Source organism: Palaemon carinicauda, chromosome 24 (genome assembly GCF_036898095.1).
Source record: "Palaemon carinicauda isolate YSFRI2023 chromosome 24, ASM3689809v2, whole genome shotgun sequence".
Classification (NCBI taxonomy): Eukaryota; Metazoa; Arthropoda; class Malacostraca; order Decapoda; family Palaemonidae; genus Palaemon; species Palaemon carinicauda.
Window position 1 is genome coordinate 89,005,878 of NC_090748.1, and position 15,883 is coordinate 89,021,760.

Genomic DNA, 15,883 nt, shown 5'->3' on the forward strand with positions numbered 1-15,883 from the left:
TCTTAAGATGTCTAAAACATTTAATGTTGTTACTGTTTTTAAAATACTTTATTTTTCCTTTTTTACTTCCTCACTGGGATATTTTCCCTGTTAGAGCCCCTGGGCTTGTAGCATCCAACTTTTTCAACTGGGGTTGTAGCTTACCAAGTAACAATAATAATAATAATAATAATAATAATAATAATAATAATAATAATAACACACATAGATTGCTAGCGTTCTGCGGACTGGGTTTCGAGTCCCGCTCAAACTCGATAGATTCTTGTAGGGTTTGCAACCTCACTATCCTTGTGAGCTAAGGATGTGAGGTTTGGGGGACCCTGTAGGTCTACCTGGAGTCATCAGTAGCCATTGCCTGGCCCTCCCTGGTCCTTGCTTGCGTGGAGAGTAGGCTTAGGCCCTGATCATATGGCCAGTCTCTAGTATAGGGCATTGTCACTGACCCTTGCCTCTACCATTCATGAGTGTCCTTTAGACCTTTAAACGTTGATAAGACCTCTTCTCGTCCTATAATAGGGCTTATACGATTTTAATATCCGTAATTCACTTTTTTTTTTTCTAAATTAAGCGTCTCGTACGTCAAGCTTTCATACATGTCACTTCACCATTCCACAGATGATTCTCTTTGTCTCGAACATAAGCTAAGCAATTACGAATATGTTTCTGAACTTTCGACTTTTTTTTTTACAATTCAAAAATATTCAAGTCACCGTCGTCTCGAGATTCCTTTTTTTTTTTTCTTTTTTTTATATCGATATTAATTATTTATATCAACATCAATATAAATATCGATTTATCGATATAGATATCGATATCGATATAAATATCCATATCGATTTTTTTTTTTTTTAACTCGGAAAGAGATGATGATATTTCCGTCAACTATGAGAGAGGAATGATCTTGGATTTGCAAGAGGATCGCGGGAGGAAGCACGTGCTATACTCCGAGCTTCCATTGAGTCTTTGTGAGTGATTTACGATATATCTGTGGCCATTAATCTGTTGCGCACATCCGCGTGATCATGAAAATGTGAATGAACTATACGTGGCACTTCTTTCAACGAGATACGTTATTCCTAGACTAGTGTACGAGACCTGTCAAAAAGGACGGCGAAATATTTAGATAGATATACGCACACGCACAGATTCAACCACTCCCAGCTCCTACCTCTTTTCTAACTATAGCAAGACAGTTTGGGCAATGTGTGGGAAATTGTTGTTTCTGAGTCGTTGCTTAGCGTGAAAGGATATATATATATATATATATATATATATATATATATATATATATATATATGTATATATATGTATATGTATGTAATAACATATATATATATATATATATATATATATATATATATATATATATATATATATATATATATATATATATATATATATATATTTGCACCAAATATGTACCGGCCAAATAAAAATCTCTACTAGCAAAATGCCATAGAACGAAAATATTGGAGATCAAAATTTTGATAAAAACTTATTTATGGGAAAGAAATCATTTCAATTTATAATGAAATTTTGGAAATATAATGGTTCTCAGTAACGGAAGAACCATACTGAATATGGCAAAAAAAAAAAAAAAAAAAACTAAGAGAAACAGTAAAATACAGTAATTCTTTTGAACATAGATAAGGGTAGAAGAGAGACTCTAGCTACGGCAAGCAGCTCCTCTAATGGACACTCCAAAATCAAGCCATTGTTCTCTAGCCTCGGGTAGTGCCATAACCTCTGTACCATAATCTTCCACTGTCTTGAGGTAGAGTTCTCTTGCTTGAGGGTACACACAGGCAGACTATTCTATCTAATTTCTTTTTTTTTTTTAAGTTCTTATACTCTACATTTGAAAGATTTATTTTAATGTTGTTACTGTTCTTAACATATTTTATTTTCATTGGTCATCACTTCCCTCGTAGTTTATTTATTTCCTTTTTTTCCTTTCCTCACTGGGCTATTTTTACTGTTGGTATCCTTGGGCTTATAGCATCTTGCTTTTCTAACTAGGGTTGTAGTTTAGCAAGTAATAATAATAATAATAATAATAATAATAATAATAATAATAATACCAACAACAACAACAATAATAATAACAATAATAATAATAATAAGGTATCATTAAATTGTACTTGTTAGATTAGATGACTAATGACAACTAGCAGTTACAACAACAAACACTATTTAAATTAAAGACAAAACCGTCTATGACTTGCAATAGTGCTTTGCCAAGTAAGGACCAGAATCTCGAGGGTTTTTAAAAGCATCCGGTCACATATTTTATCCACGTCTGTCATCTCCTCCAGCAAAAAAGAAAAAATATTGTTAATAACTCAACATATTGTAAAAGGTGAAAATGTTGTTAATAACTCAACATACTTTAAAAGCATCCGGTCATATAATTTGTCCAATTCTGTCATTTCCTCCAACGATAAGGCAAAGATGTTGTTAATAACTCAACATATTGTAAAAGGTGAAAATGTTGTTAATAACTCAACATACTTTAAAAGCATCCGGTCATATAATTCGTCCAAGTCTGTCATCTCCTCCAGCTAAAAAGAAAAAATATTGTTAATAACTCAACATATTGTAAAAGGTGAAAATGTTGTTAATAACTCAACATACTTTAAAAGCATCCGGTCATATGATTCGTCCAAGTCTGTCATTTCCTCCAACGATAAGGCAAAAATGTTGTTAATAACTCAACATATTGTAAAAAGTGAAAATGTTGTTAATAATTCAACATACTTTAAAGGTATCCGGTCATATAATTTGTCCAAGTCTGCCATTTCCTCCAACGATAAGGCAAAAATTTTGTTAATAACTCAACATATTGTAAAAGGTGAAAATGTTGTTAATAACTCAACAAACTTCAAAAGCATCCGGTCATATAATTTGTCCAAGTCTGTCATTTCCTCCAACGATAAGGCAAAAATGTTGTTAATAACTCAACATATTGTAAAAGGTGAAAATTAATGATGTTAATAGCTCAACAGATTGTAAAAGCATCCGGTCGCATATTTAATCCAAGTCTGTCATCTCCTCCAGCGAAAAAGCAAAAATATTGTTAATGACTCTATAAGAGGTGAAAATGTTGTTAATAACTCAACATACTTTAAAAGCATGCGCTCATATAATTCATCCAAGTCTGTCATTTCCTCCAACGATAAGGCAAAAAAGTTGTTAATACCTCAACATATTGTAAAAGGTAAAAATTAATGTTGTTAATAACTCAACATATTGTAAAAGGTGAAAATGAATGATGGTAATAACTCAACAGATTGTAAAAGAATCCGGTCACATATTTTATCCAAGTCCGTCATCTCCTCCAGCAAAAAAGAAAAAATATTGTTAATAACTCAACATATTGTAAAAGGTGAAAATTTTGTTAATAACTCAACATACTTTAAAAGCATCCAGTCATATAATTTGTCCAAGTCCGTCATTTCCTCCAATGATAAGGCAAAAATTTTGTTAATAACTCAACATATTGTAAAAGGTGAAAATGAATGATGTTAATAGCTCAACAGATTGTAAAAGCATCCGGTCACATATTTTATCCAAGTCTGTCATCTCCTCCAGCAAAAAAAAAAAATTTTTTAATAACTCAACATATTGTAAAAGGTGAAAATGGTGTTAATGACTCAACATACTTTAAAAGCATTTGGTCATATAATTTGTCCAAGTCCGTCATTTCCTCCAACGATAAGGAAAAAATGTTGTTAATAACTCAGCATATTGTAAAAGGTGAAAATGAATGATGTTATTAGCTCAACAGATTTTAAAAGCATCCGGTCACATATTTTATCCAAGTCTGTTATCTCCCCAGGCAAAAAAGAAAAATATAGTTAATAATTCAACATATTGTAAAAGGTGAAAATGGTGTTAATAACTCAACATACTTTAAAAGCATCCAGTCATATAATTTGTCCAAGTCCGTCATTTCCTCCAACGATAAGGCAAAAATTTTGTTAATAACTCAACATATTGTAAAAGGTGAAAATGAATGATGTTAATAGCTCAACAAATTGTAAAAGCATCCGGTCACATATTTTATCCAAGTCTGTCATCTCCTCCAGCAAAAAAGAAAAAAAATAGTTAATAACTCAACATATTGTAAAAGGTGAAAATGGTGTTAATGACTCAACATACTTTAAAAGCATCCGGTCATATGATTTGTCCAAGTCTGTCATTTCCTCCAACGACATGGCAAAAATGTTGTTAATAACTCAACATATTGTAAAAGGTGAAAATGAATGATGTTAATAGCTCAACAGATTGTAAAAGCATCCGGTCACATATTTTATCCAAGTCTGTCATCTCCTCCAGCAAAAAAGAAAAAAATAGTTAATAACTCAACATATTGTGAAAGGTGAAAATGGTGTTAATGACTCAACATACTTTAAAAGCATCCCATCATATGATTTGTCCAAGTCTGTCATTTCCTCCAACGATATGGCAAAAATGTTGTTAATAACTCAACATATTCTAAAAGGTGAAAAATTAATGTTGTTAATAACTTGACATACTTTAAAAGCATCCGGTCATATAATTCATCCAAGTCTGTCATTTCCTCCAACGAAAAGGCAAAAATGTTAATAACCCAACATACTGTAAAAGGTGAAAATTAATGATGTTAATAACTCAACATATTGTAAAGGCATTCGGTCATATAATTCATCCAAGTCTGTCATTTCCTCCAACGATAAGGCAAAAATGTTGTTAATAACTCAACATATTGTAAAAGGTGAAAATTAATGTTGCTAATACTCAACATATTGTAAAGACATCCGGTCACATATTCTATCCAAGTCTGTCATTCCTTTCAACGAAAAGGCAAAAATGTTGTTAATAACTCAACATATTATAAAAGGTGAAAATTAATGATGTTAATAACACAACATATTGTAAGGCATCCGGTCACATATTCTAACCAAGTCTGTCATTCCTTTCACCGAAAAGGTGAAAATGTTAATAACTCAACATATTGCACAGGGTGAAAATGAATGTTGTTAATAACTCAACATATTCTAAAAGCATCCAGTCATATATTTTGTCCAAGTCTGTCATCTCCTCCAACGAAAAGGCAAAAATGTTAATAACTCAACATATTGCACAGGGTGAAAATGAATGTTGTTAATAACTCAACATATTCTAAAAGCATCCGGTCATATATTTTGTCCAAGTCTGTCATTTCCTCGAACGATAAGGTAATAAATTATGTTAATAACTCATCAACATATTGCCAAAGGATGATTTTTCAAATCCAATAACTCAAAGGTATTTCTGTGGAATTACGACCAGAGGAATATTTGGCAGTAGCCCAGTATCTTACTTGGACATTTAATTCAAGATTTAAGTTTAGTGCTCCTTAGACATATCTATGTATGTATGGGGTATATATGCATCTATGTATGTATGTATCTCTATTCATATTTACATCTATCAATTTATCTACCTATGCATGAATCTATCGATACCGTATATGTACAGTTAATACTGTGTATATATACGAGTGTATACACACACACACACACACACACACACACACACATATATATATATATATATATATATATATATATATATATATATATATATATATATATATATATATATATATTTTCACACACACACACACACACACACATATATATATATATATATATATAGAGAGAGAGAGAGAGAGAGAGAGAGAGAGATCTCCCAACGGAAGTTTCGAATCCTTATACAAGAGTAAGCCTGATAACATTAACAGCAGCCTTCAAAATAAAACACGTTAAATGTGCGATTTACTCGCTCTAGTAAAATACTATCTCTCTCTCTCTCTCTCTCTCTCTCTCTCTCTCTCTCTCTCTCTCTCTCTCTCTCTCACAGTATGTAGAATATTAAACAACGTATGCATATTATATCCGTTTAGCTGCCTGTCTGTCAGTCTACTTGACATACGTCAAGAATTGAATCTCTTGACAAATAGATAGAATATCCATTGCAAAGATATGATAACAAACTCACACCTCACTATCAATCTGAGATAAAGTATTCCAAAAATTCATGAAATGTTAGAAAAACATTAACGAATTTCATGGAAAGTAAAAAAAAAAAAAGAAAAAAAAATTAACGAATTCCTTGAAATGTAAAAAATTCACAAATTTCATTCAATGTAAAACAATTAACTATTTTTTTTAAATGTAAAAAATTTAAAAATTTCTGGAAATGTAAAAACATGAACAAATTTCATGAAATGTAAAAAAAGAATAAATTTCATGAAATTAAAAAAAAAAATTCAAAGTTAGATATTTTCATATCTAACAGGTAATTTACGCATAGCTAAAAGCAATAACACATTTTAAAATTAATTCGTATTTTCCTTAGCTAAAAAAACAGGAGTCCTTTTAAATAGGCCTTGATTGTCTTGTAGTTCATTTAGGCCTATTTTAAGGGATGAGAGGTTTGTATACGCGTTTATTGACGTAAAATTCTTTGAAATAAGCCACTGGGATGAACGCGTATGTGACAGGTTTCCGTTTTTTTAATTGAATAAATAAATGTATAGATTAATAATGAAATAATTTATCTAAAAAAGAAGTCTTTCTGGAGTGTCTACAATGCAATTTTAATTTTTTCAAATAAAATAAATGACTGCATATATTAATAATTTATAGATAACTATCAAAATCAACAGTGATGTAATCTCATACCAGATGAAATTGAAACTTTGCCGATGAGATCCAAAGAATTATACGATGCCTTGTGATTATAGATAAGCCTCTCTCTCTCTCTCTCTCTCTCTCTCTCTCTCTCTCTCTCTCTCACGGAAACCACTCTTTAATCTTACCGCTACATCAGTTTTATATACGAAAATTATTGGGACTAGCGAATATGAACATAGTACTATCTAATAACCTCTTACTAATTAGCAATAATGAATATATCACATGAATAATAAAAAAAATATCTCTTTTACTTTTTAATCGTATTTTTTTTTGATGACTTAAATGAATGGAATTTAAAGTCGATTTCAAATAGGTTAACGATTTCACATACAAAAATTCATGAAATGTAAAAAAAAATAAATAAAACAATTTCTTTAAATGTAAAAAAATAAACCAATTTCGTGAAATGAAAAACTTCAACAAATTTCATTAAATGTAAAAAATGAACAAATTTCATGAAATGTAAGAAAAAAAAATTAACAAGTTGAATACTTCGCAATCTAACAGTTAATACATATAAACTATCACTAATTAGATCCTCCGATTGATTTCAGAATGAATTCTAACCACTAAATTCAAAATTTTCTTACCCCCAGCTAATGAAAGGCATCCTCTTTATCTGCGAGCTTATGGCTCCGCACATCTGCCTCTACTGACATCCGACAAAGGAAACCCGTCTCTCGGATGTCCCTTTGTAGGGATGATTATGGATCACGTATTTGTCGATGTGTGGGCTCAGTCTTGTTGATTACCTGATGTAAGCACGTGCGAGTTTAACGATTCTGGGACACCTTTCTATTTCAACAGGTTGCCAAGATACAAGTGTACGATGACTTCCATGTTGGGGAGTAGCTTACATTAATATATAAAATCCTTACATCATATTTATTTACATATAAACGTAAACTAAATTAAATTTCATTAGTTATGAATGACCATGAATGAAAAGTAAACTATATTACTTTCTCTAAAACTAAATATAATGTCCAAAATAAAAATTTTTACCGATGTGGCATCTATCTACCAGACAGCCTTGTGATTGGTCAAAGGCGGGCTATTCCCCGCCTCGAGCAGCTTCCGGCTCTCACCATTGGCTAGGAGCGACTGTGATGAGGCCAAAGTCGCTTCCCATTGGCCCCTTTTGTTGTGATGCTTAGCATCTGCTCCCAGACGTATAAAAACGAGATTTTGACCAGGGAATACTCAGTTAGCTATCGAATACGAGTGAGAGAGTGTTGAATTTTGTTTTCTACGAAATGGCTCACTTGCCCGGACTTAAAAATTATTCGCATTGTCCCCTCAAAAAAAGACCGCTGTCATTTATGACCGACCCCAATACAGGTGAGTGTTAAAAATAAGGAAACTTTGAACAATTATTTTGTGAATTGAGTGATATAATTCTACTTTATAAAAGTTTGTTTTACATTAACCGAAAATTTGCTTCACACTTATATAAGCGTATTATTATTCGTAAATATAATCAAGATTACTAACTTAGGTTGAAGAAAACCTTTTAGCATTACCTATCCAAAATAATTTAGTTTTAAACTAACTTAAATTGAAGACAAAAACTCTTTAAGCCTTAAATACCAAATTGTTTAGTTTTAAGCTACTAAAAACCCGAATAACATTATAAAATGTTCATGAATAAATTAAGACGTTTGCAATAATAACAAGAACGTCAATAATTTTATAGCCAATCACCTTTTTATCTTAATGTTCAATAAATCATATTTTATGCACTAGCTGATTACAATTAGCTATAGTATGCAGTATTTTAAATTACTTCCAGTTTCGTTGTAGAAAAAAAAACAGTAAAATCTACTTTTGTTGTATAAAAATTTAAGAAAATACTAATATTATTTTTGTTGTATAAATTTTAAGAAAATAATAACACAGTTATGGAGTAGTAAATAAAAGAATAAAGTTCAAAACGTTCTGATAATGTCCTTTCCACAAAAACATTCATGAGCTTGGTAAAGAAATAAAATTTCAGTAGGACTATTATTATTATTATTATTATTATTATTATTATTATTATTATTATTATTATTATTATTATCATTATTATTATCATATTATTCATACTGTTATTTCTTCTTTCCCAGATGACGACCAACCGCAAGACCTGAGTATCAAAAGACGCCGACAGAATGACAACGATTCCGCCCGCCCAAACGAAACGCCCACGAGTGCATGCAGCATCTCAGTTTCACCTATCGCCGCCCACCCGAGTCGCCTTCCCTACCCACAAGTCCAAACGCCGCCCAGCCCGCCCAGGATGACTTCCCTAGCAGATTTCTATTTGAAGCTTTTCCACACGACAGCTGTGCAGCAGCAGCAACAGCAGCAGCATTACGAACAGCATCAGGGGGATCTGTGGCACCATCACACGCCCGTCGTGTGGCCAATGTCCCAAAGTCTTCCCGCCCATGCATCAGCAGCCGTCCATTCTAATCACGCCCTTGCAACCCATTCGGTATTGACCTCCCGTCTCGTGTCATCTCCACACCCTTCAGAGGACCGCTTAGCCTCCCCAGGATCGACAGTGTCAGAAGACTCTGGTGTAGGCACAGAGACTTTGAGCGAGGACGAAATCGACGTTACAGGAGACTCCGACAGCCAAGGAAATCAGAGGCGTCCTACACAGCGTCTGGAGGCGAGGAAAGACATGCCGCCCGTGGAGAGGCCCGCTACGCCTGCAACGAATGCAGGAAGTCCTACTCCACCTACTCAGGCCTGAGCAAGCACAAGCAACTCCACTGCGTGTCACTGGGGAACAAGTCCTTCGCCTGCAAGCACTGCGACAAAGTCTACACTTCCCTGGGGGCGCTGAAGATGCACATCCGAACCCACACCCTGCCCTGCAAGTGTCCCCTGTGTGGAAAGGCCTTCTCGCGCCCTTGGCTGCTCCAGGGGCACATCAGAACCCACACGGGGGAGAAGCCCTTCCAGTGCTCGCAGTGTGACAGATGCTTCGCCGACAGGAGTAACCTTCGGGCTCACCTACAGACGCACGCTGACATCAAGAAGTACGCCTGCAGCACCTGCCACAAGACCTTCTCCAGAGTTTCCCTGCTGAATAAACATGCAGAGGCGTCCTGCCCTGCTAGACTGCAGGCTCATCATCAGCAGCCTGTACTTCCCAATCAGGAACTGCATAGAGCAGACTATCCAGTGGTTAATCAATCATGAATTGGCTTCCTATCATGCTAAATTGCAGGCTCATCAGCAGCAGCCTGTACTTCCCTAGCAAGAGTTGCAAGAGCAGGCTGTCCAGCGGTTACTCAATCATGAATTAGCCTCCTGTCCTGCTAGACTGCAGGCTCATCAGAAGAAGCCTGTACTTCCCCAGCAAGAGTTGCAAAAGTAGGCTGTCCAGCGGTTAATCAATCACGAATTAGCCTCCTGTCCTGCTAGACTGCAGGCTCATCATCATCAGCCTGTACTTCCCAATCAGGAACTACATAGAGCAGACTATCCAGCGGTTAATCAATCATGAGTTGATGGTTAAGAGCGTAAAATAATTCTTTTCTAGTCATTTTTTATTTCAAAACTCTATTGTACAGCTAATGGTATCTTATAAAAGACTTTATCAATGTACAAAATAAAATATCTATATTTTATCTAACAATAAAGGTTCTTTTCATTTCTTAATCCTTAAAGCTGAATTGAATAAGATGTTACAAGAGAAACTGTCTGTCATATCTATTAAAAAAGAAAAGTATAAATGACATTAAATTACTGATTTATCTAAAGCCATTCCTTACAAGGCAAAGAATTAAGTTGAGACTTAAATACAAAATACGATTTAATAAGTCAAGAATCACGTAATATCTCACAAGAACACTGTTGAAAAATTTGCCGTAAAAAAAAAAAAAAGGTAAAATTCCTAGAATAAAATGCTGCCAAGCATTCGCCGTTTTAGAAACGGATATATTGACGTTAAGAAGTGATATGACGGTAACCAAATTGTAAAAGATAATGAGGGGGGGGGGGTTAAACTTATTGGTCGCCAGTATATTACTGAAATACGGCTGAGAAAAGGAGGCTATGGAGAATTTCTAATTAAAATCACGGTTTTTTAAACAGTGTACGAGTCAAGTCTCTCTCTCTCTCTCTCTCTCTCTCTCTCTCTCTCTCTCTCTCTCTCTCTCTCTCTCTCTCTCTCTCTCTCTCTTTTTTTTTTTTTTTAAAGAAGCAACAGACAAAGGTACTTGAAAAAATCAACTTGCATTGTATATCCTAAATTTCAAGGTTTTGCTGAAGATATGCGAATTAAAATAGCATTAATATTCTAAAGTTTACCAATAAATACTGAATTCCAAGAATTATTTTGGCAAACAACTTCAAATAAAGACAAACACAAATTCCGTGCCTAACTTGGAAGAATTATGAAACAATCTTCCTTACTTATCGAAAAAAAAAAATTATTTACCTCCGAACTATCTCCAATAAGTAGTAATCTCTCTCTCTCTCTCTCTCTCTCTCTCTCTCTCTCTCTCTCTCTCTCTCTCTCTCTCTCTCTCTTCCTTCTTAATTTTTCCCATTATTCTACGGGGTCGATGTTTTCTTATCATACTTTTTTAACACATCTCAAGAGTTCAAAACAGCCCCTGAAAAGGGATCAAGTTGAAATCTCCCCAGGAAGAATGTGAGGGTGAAAACATCCTTTGAAAAGGAGTAGGTTTTTCAACAATGAAACTCAATTGGTTGTTCAAATAACTGAGACACAACCAATGTCTTTTTTAAGAAGTTAAAAATTTCATTCATGGTTGTAACAAAAGATGTCTATAAATTAATTTAATCAGAATGAATTTTTTTTTTTTTTTTTTTTGGAAAAGTACACTTATGCTATCATAAACATTGAGTGATTATAATTTTGAATCTATTGTCCACAACTATTGAAATAACAGGTGTAAGTAAGCATAAGCATACTCACTACATTGTAGAATAAAAAAAAGTCTTGAAAGTTATGTAAGATATTATTATCATTATTCAGACTAATAACATGATGACACAGTCGTAAGACTCCAGCCAATGGGCCATTAATTTGCTTTGGAAGCTTCCTCAATACTGAAGGACCACATGCATAGAAAAAAAAGTACAGAATTTTACATTAACACAAATAATGAATAAATAAAGTGAAACTCGTTATGCCCATGGTTACTACCCTTTGAAATGGCATTACAACAATTCTTTAACTTGCACTTATCGATAACTATGACACAGTCATCCCTCCAGAATTGCAAGGTTAAAGATAGCTTGAGGTACCACATTGAAACATCATGGTACCTTAACAGGAAATGGATACTACTACTACTACTACTACTACTACTACTACTACTACTACTACTACTACTACTAAAAAAAAAAAAACACCTCGCATTAATTATCAAAGGTCAGACACTTACTGTACAGTAATAGCTGGTATTCTCTAATGAAATATAACTTCTATGTGCTATCAGAGTTATTTATCATCGTTAGAAAAATGGAGAGAGAGAGAGAGAGAGAGAGAGAGAGAGAGAGAGAGAGAGAGAGAGAGAGAGAGAGAGAGAGAGAAGAATCCAGTTGAGTAATAAAATATCTTTCAAAAGTTATGATGTAAGAGGGAAGTCTGATCAAATATGGAGAGAGAGAGAGAGAGAGAGAGAGAGAGAGAGAGAGAGAGAGAGAGAGAGAGAGAGAGAGAGAGAGAGAATCAACTCATTATAACTGAAGATTAATCTTAGTACGAGTAAATTGAAAAAATTACGTAAACGGCATTATGGTGTAATGACAAAGCACCACATACCATTCATTATCTCAACATTTGGGAATATTTACCATAATTATCTGTTCCTTAATCTCTTTATCGTTATCGCCTTGCCATTTCCGAAAGTAGGCTATTTTACTCTATCCATTTGTGGTTTCCTTGATTTTCACATAACAACAACAACAACAACAACAACAACAATAATAATAATAATAATAATAATAATAATAATAATAATAATAATAATAATAGTGTGCCGATTGATGTACAATATAGAAAAAAATACAAATTTCCAAAATCAATTGCTCATTTAAGAATACAATCAATTACTGTAAACAATATGTTTGTGCTGAGAATAAATAGAAACATCTCTCTCTCTCTCTCTCTCTCTCTCTCTCTCTCTCTCTCTCTCTCTCTCTCTCTCTCCTCTCTCTCTACGACAAAGGGATATTTACTTCGACGAATGCATTCATACAGAATATGGCTGGAAAAACTACACCCATGATGCTCATTATTAGCACGTCGCACCCTTCAATAAAGACTGAGCCATCCACTGCCTGCTTATACTTTCTATCGTGGTTCCTAGCTAAGACCCTTCCTTTCCAATACCTCTTCTATTACCGAATTAACTACTCCTAACAATTTTTGAATCATGCTCTATCTCCAACATCCCGCAGTCCTTCATTCTTTCGAAATGTCTTCACCATCTCAAAACACGAACACCCATTTGATCACTAACTCTAACTATTTTCATCACCATTCCAAAATTTCGATTCGGTTTGCGCTACAATGTACCTCGCATGAAATTCTTATCAGCCGATTAAACCTTCCATTTTTTTTTATTCTTTTAGCATCGTCACTTCATTTGTATAAGAGAGAGTCAGTTGGACATTTACTTTAGCAATTTCACCTACTTTAGCCATTTCCCCTCCTTAAGCCATTTCACCTACTCTAGCCATTTCATCTACTCTAGACATTTCATCTACTTTTCATTTCACCTACTCTAGCCATTTCACTTACTTTACCTATTTAATCTATTTTAGCCATTTCCCCTATTCTAGCCATTTCACCTACTTTAGCCATTTCAATTACTTTACCCATTTCATCTACTTTACCCATTTCATCTACTTTACCTATTTCATCTACTTTACCCATTTCACCTACTTTACCCATTTCATCTACTTTACCCTTTTATCCACTTTACCTATTTCATCTTCTTTACCCATTTCATCTACTTTACCCATTTCATCAACTTTACCCATTTATCCAATTTACCTATTTCACCTACTTTACCCATTTCACCTACTTTACCCATTTCTCATCTACTTTACCCATTTATCCACTTTACCTATTTCATCTACTTTACCCATTTCACCTACTTTACCCATTTATCTACTTAAACCATTTCACCTACTTTACCCATTTCACCTACTTTACCCATTTATCCACTTTACCCATTTCACCTACTTCACCCAATTCATCTACTTTACCTATTCACCTACTTGACCTATTTCACCTACTTTGGTCACTTCACCTACTTTAACCATTTCTTCTCCTTAACCATTTATCCACCATACCCATTTCACCTACTTTAGCCATTTCACCTACTTTACCCATTTCATCTACTTTACCCATATCACCTACTTTAGCCATTTCACCTACTTTTACAATTTCAACTACTTTAGTCATTTCACCTACTTTACACATTTCATCTACTTTACCCATTTCACCTACTTTACCCATTTCATCTAAATTACACATTCCACCTACTTTAGCCATTTCACCTACTTTACCAATTTCACCTACTTTAGTCATTTCACCTACTTTACACATTTCATCTACTTTACCCATTCCACCTACTTTAGCCATTTCACCTACTTTACCCATTTCATCTAATTTACACATTCCACCTACTTTAGCCATTTCATCTACTTTACCCATTTCACCTACTTTAGCCATTTCACCTACTTTACCAATTTCATCTACTTTACCCATATCACCTACTTTAGCCATTTCACCTACTTTACCAATTTCACCTACTTTAGTCATTTCACCTACTTTACACATTTCATCTACTTTACCCATTCCACCTACTTTAGCCATTTCACCTACTTTACCCATTTCATCTAATTTACCCATTCCACCTACTTTAGCCATTTCACCTACTTTAGCCATTTCACCTACTTTACCCATTTCCTCTAATTTACACATTCCACCTACTTTAGCCATTTCATCTACATAACCCATTTCATCTAATTTACACATTCCACCTACTTTAGCCATTTCACCTACTTTACCAATTTCACCTACTTTAGTCATTTCACCTACTTTACACATTTCATCTACTTTACCCATTTCATCTAATTTACACATTCCACCTACTTTAGCCATTTCATCTATACCCATTTCACCTACTTTAGCAATTTCACCTACTTCATCTACTTTATCCATTTATCCACTTTACCCATTTCATCTACACCCATTTCACCTACTTTACCTATTTCACCTACTTTACCCATTTATCCACTTTACCCATTTCACCTACTTTACCCATTTTATCTACTTTAGCCATTCCACCTACTTCAGCCATTTCATCTACTTTACCCATTTCACCTACTTTAGCTATTTCATCAACTTTACCCATTTCACCTAGTTTAGCCATTTCACCTACTTACCCATTTCCCCTACTTTGGCCATTTCTTCTACTTTAGGCATTTCAACTACTTTAGCTATTTCATCTACTTTACCCATTTCACCTACTTAGCCGTTTCATCTACTTTAGCCATTTTCATTTACCTTAGCCATTTCATCTACTTTAACCATTTCACTTACTTTAGCTATATCATCTACTTTACCCATTTCACCTACTATAGCCATTTCATCTAATTTACCCATTTCACCTACTTTAACCATTTCATCTACTTTAGCCATTTAACCTATTTTAACCATTTCCCCTACAATAAAATTATACTTCAAATCGTACACACACTGTTGTTTTCCTTATTTCAAATTGTCTTAACTTCTATTTCTATAAGCTTATAATCAAGAGAACTAATACGATAAAGAATAATTGGAAAACCCTCTTTTCTGTAGGCCTAGCTTATTTTAAAGGAAGTCTTTTCAAGCGGATGCTTTTAATCCACTGTAGGACAAAGGCCTCAGGCTGTCCTTAGTTATGTCTGGGATTGGCCAGTTGTCATCACCACGCTGGCCACTGCAGATTGGTGATGGTAGGAGACTTTAGTTTGATCACTCAAAGCAAACCAACCTAGTATGAGTGGCCCTGACTAGTACAGCTTTGCTGATCATGGCGATACAAAAACACTTTCACCGCAAAGATATCCTGACTCAGAAAGGGATGATATATGGAGAGAAATCAACGCAGACTTCATCAACGTTCGTT

At 34.2% G+C, this 15,883-nt stretch overlaps 2 protein-coding genes across 2 annotated transcripts; one reads left to right on the top strand and one right to left on the bottom strand.

The window, feature by feature from the left end:
• Window positions 1-7,946: 7,946 nt before the first annotated feature.
• Window positions 7,947-10,075, top strand: LOC137617888 (protein snail homolog Sna-like). Its single transcript, XM_068347836.1, is given in 3 exon segments — window positions 7,947-8,066; window positions 8,834-9,340; window positions 9,343-10,075. Coding segments are annotated over 3 exon segments (1,170 nt in total). The 5' UTR covers window positions 7,947-7,981; the 3' UTR covers window positions 9,921-10,075.
• A 3,944-nt stretch (window positions 10,076-14,019) lies between these two features.
• Window positions 14,020-14,601, bottom strand: LOC137618477 (paraneoplastic antigen Ma6E-like). Its single transcript, XM_068348637.1, has one exon. It carries the CDS (start codon window positions 14,599-14,601, stop codon window positions 14,020-14,022), a length of 582 nt encoding a protein of 193 aa, XP_068204738.1.
• Between the last annotated feature and the right edge of the window lie 1,282 nt (window positions 14,602-15,883).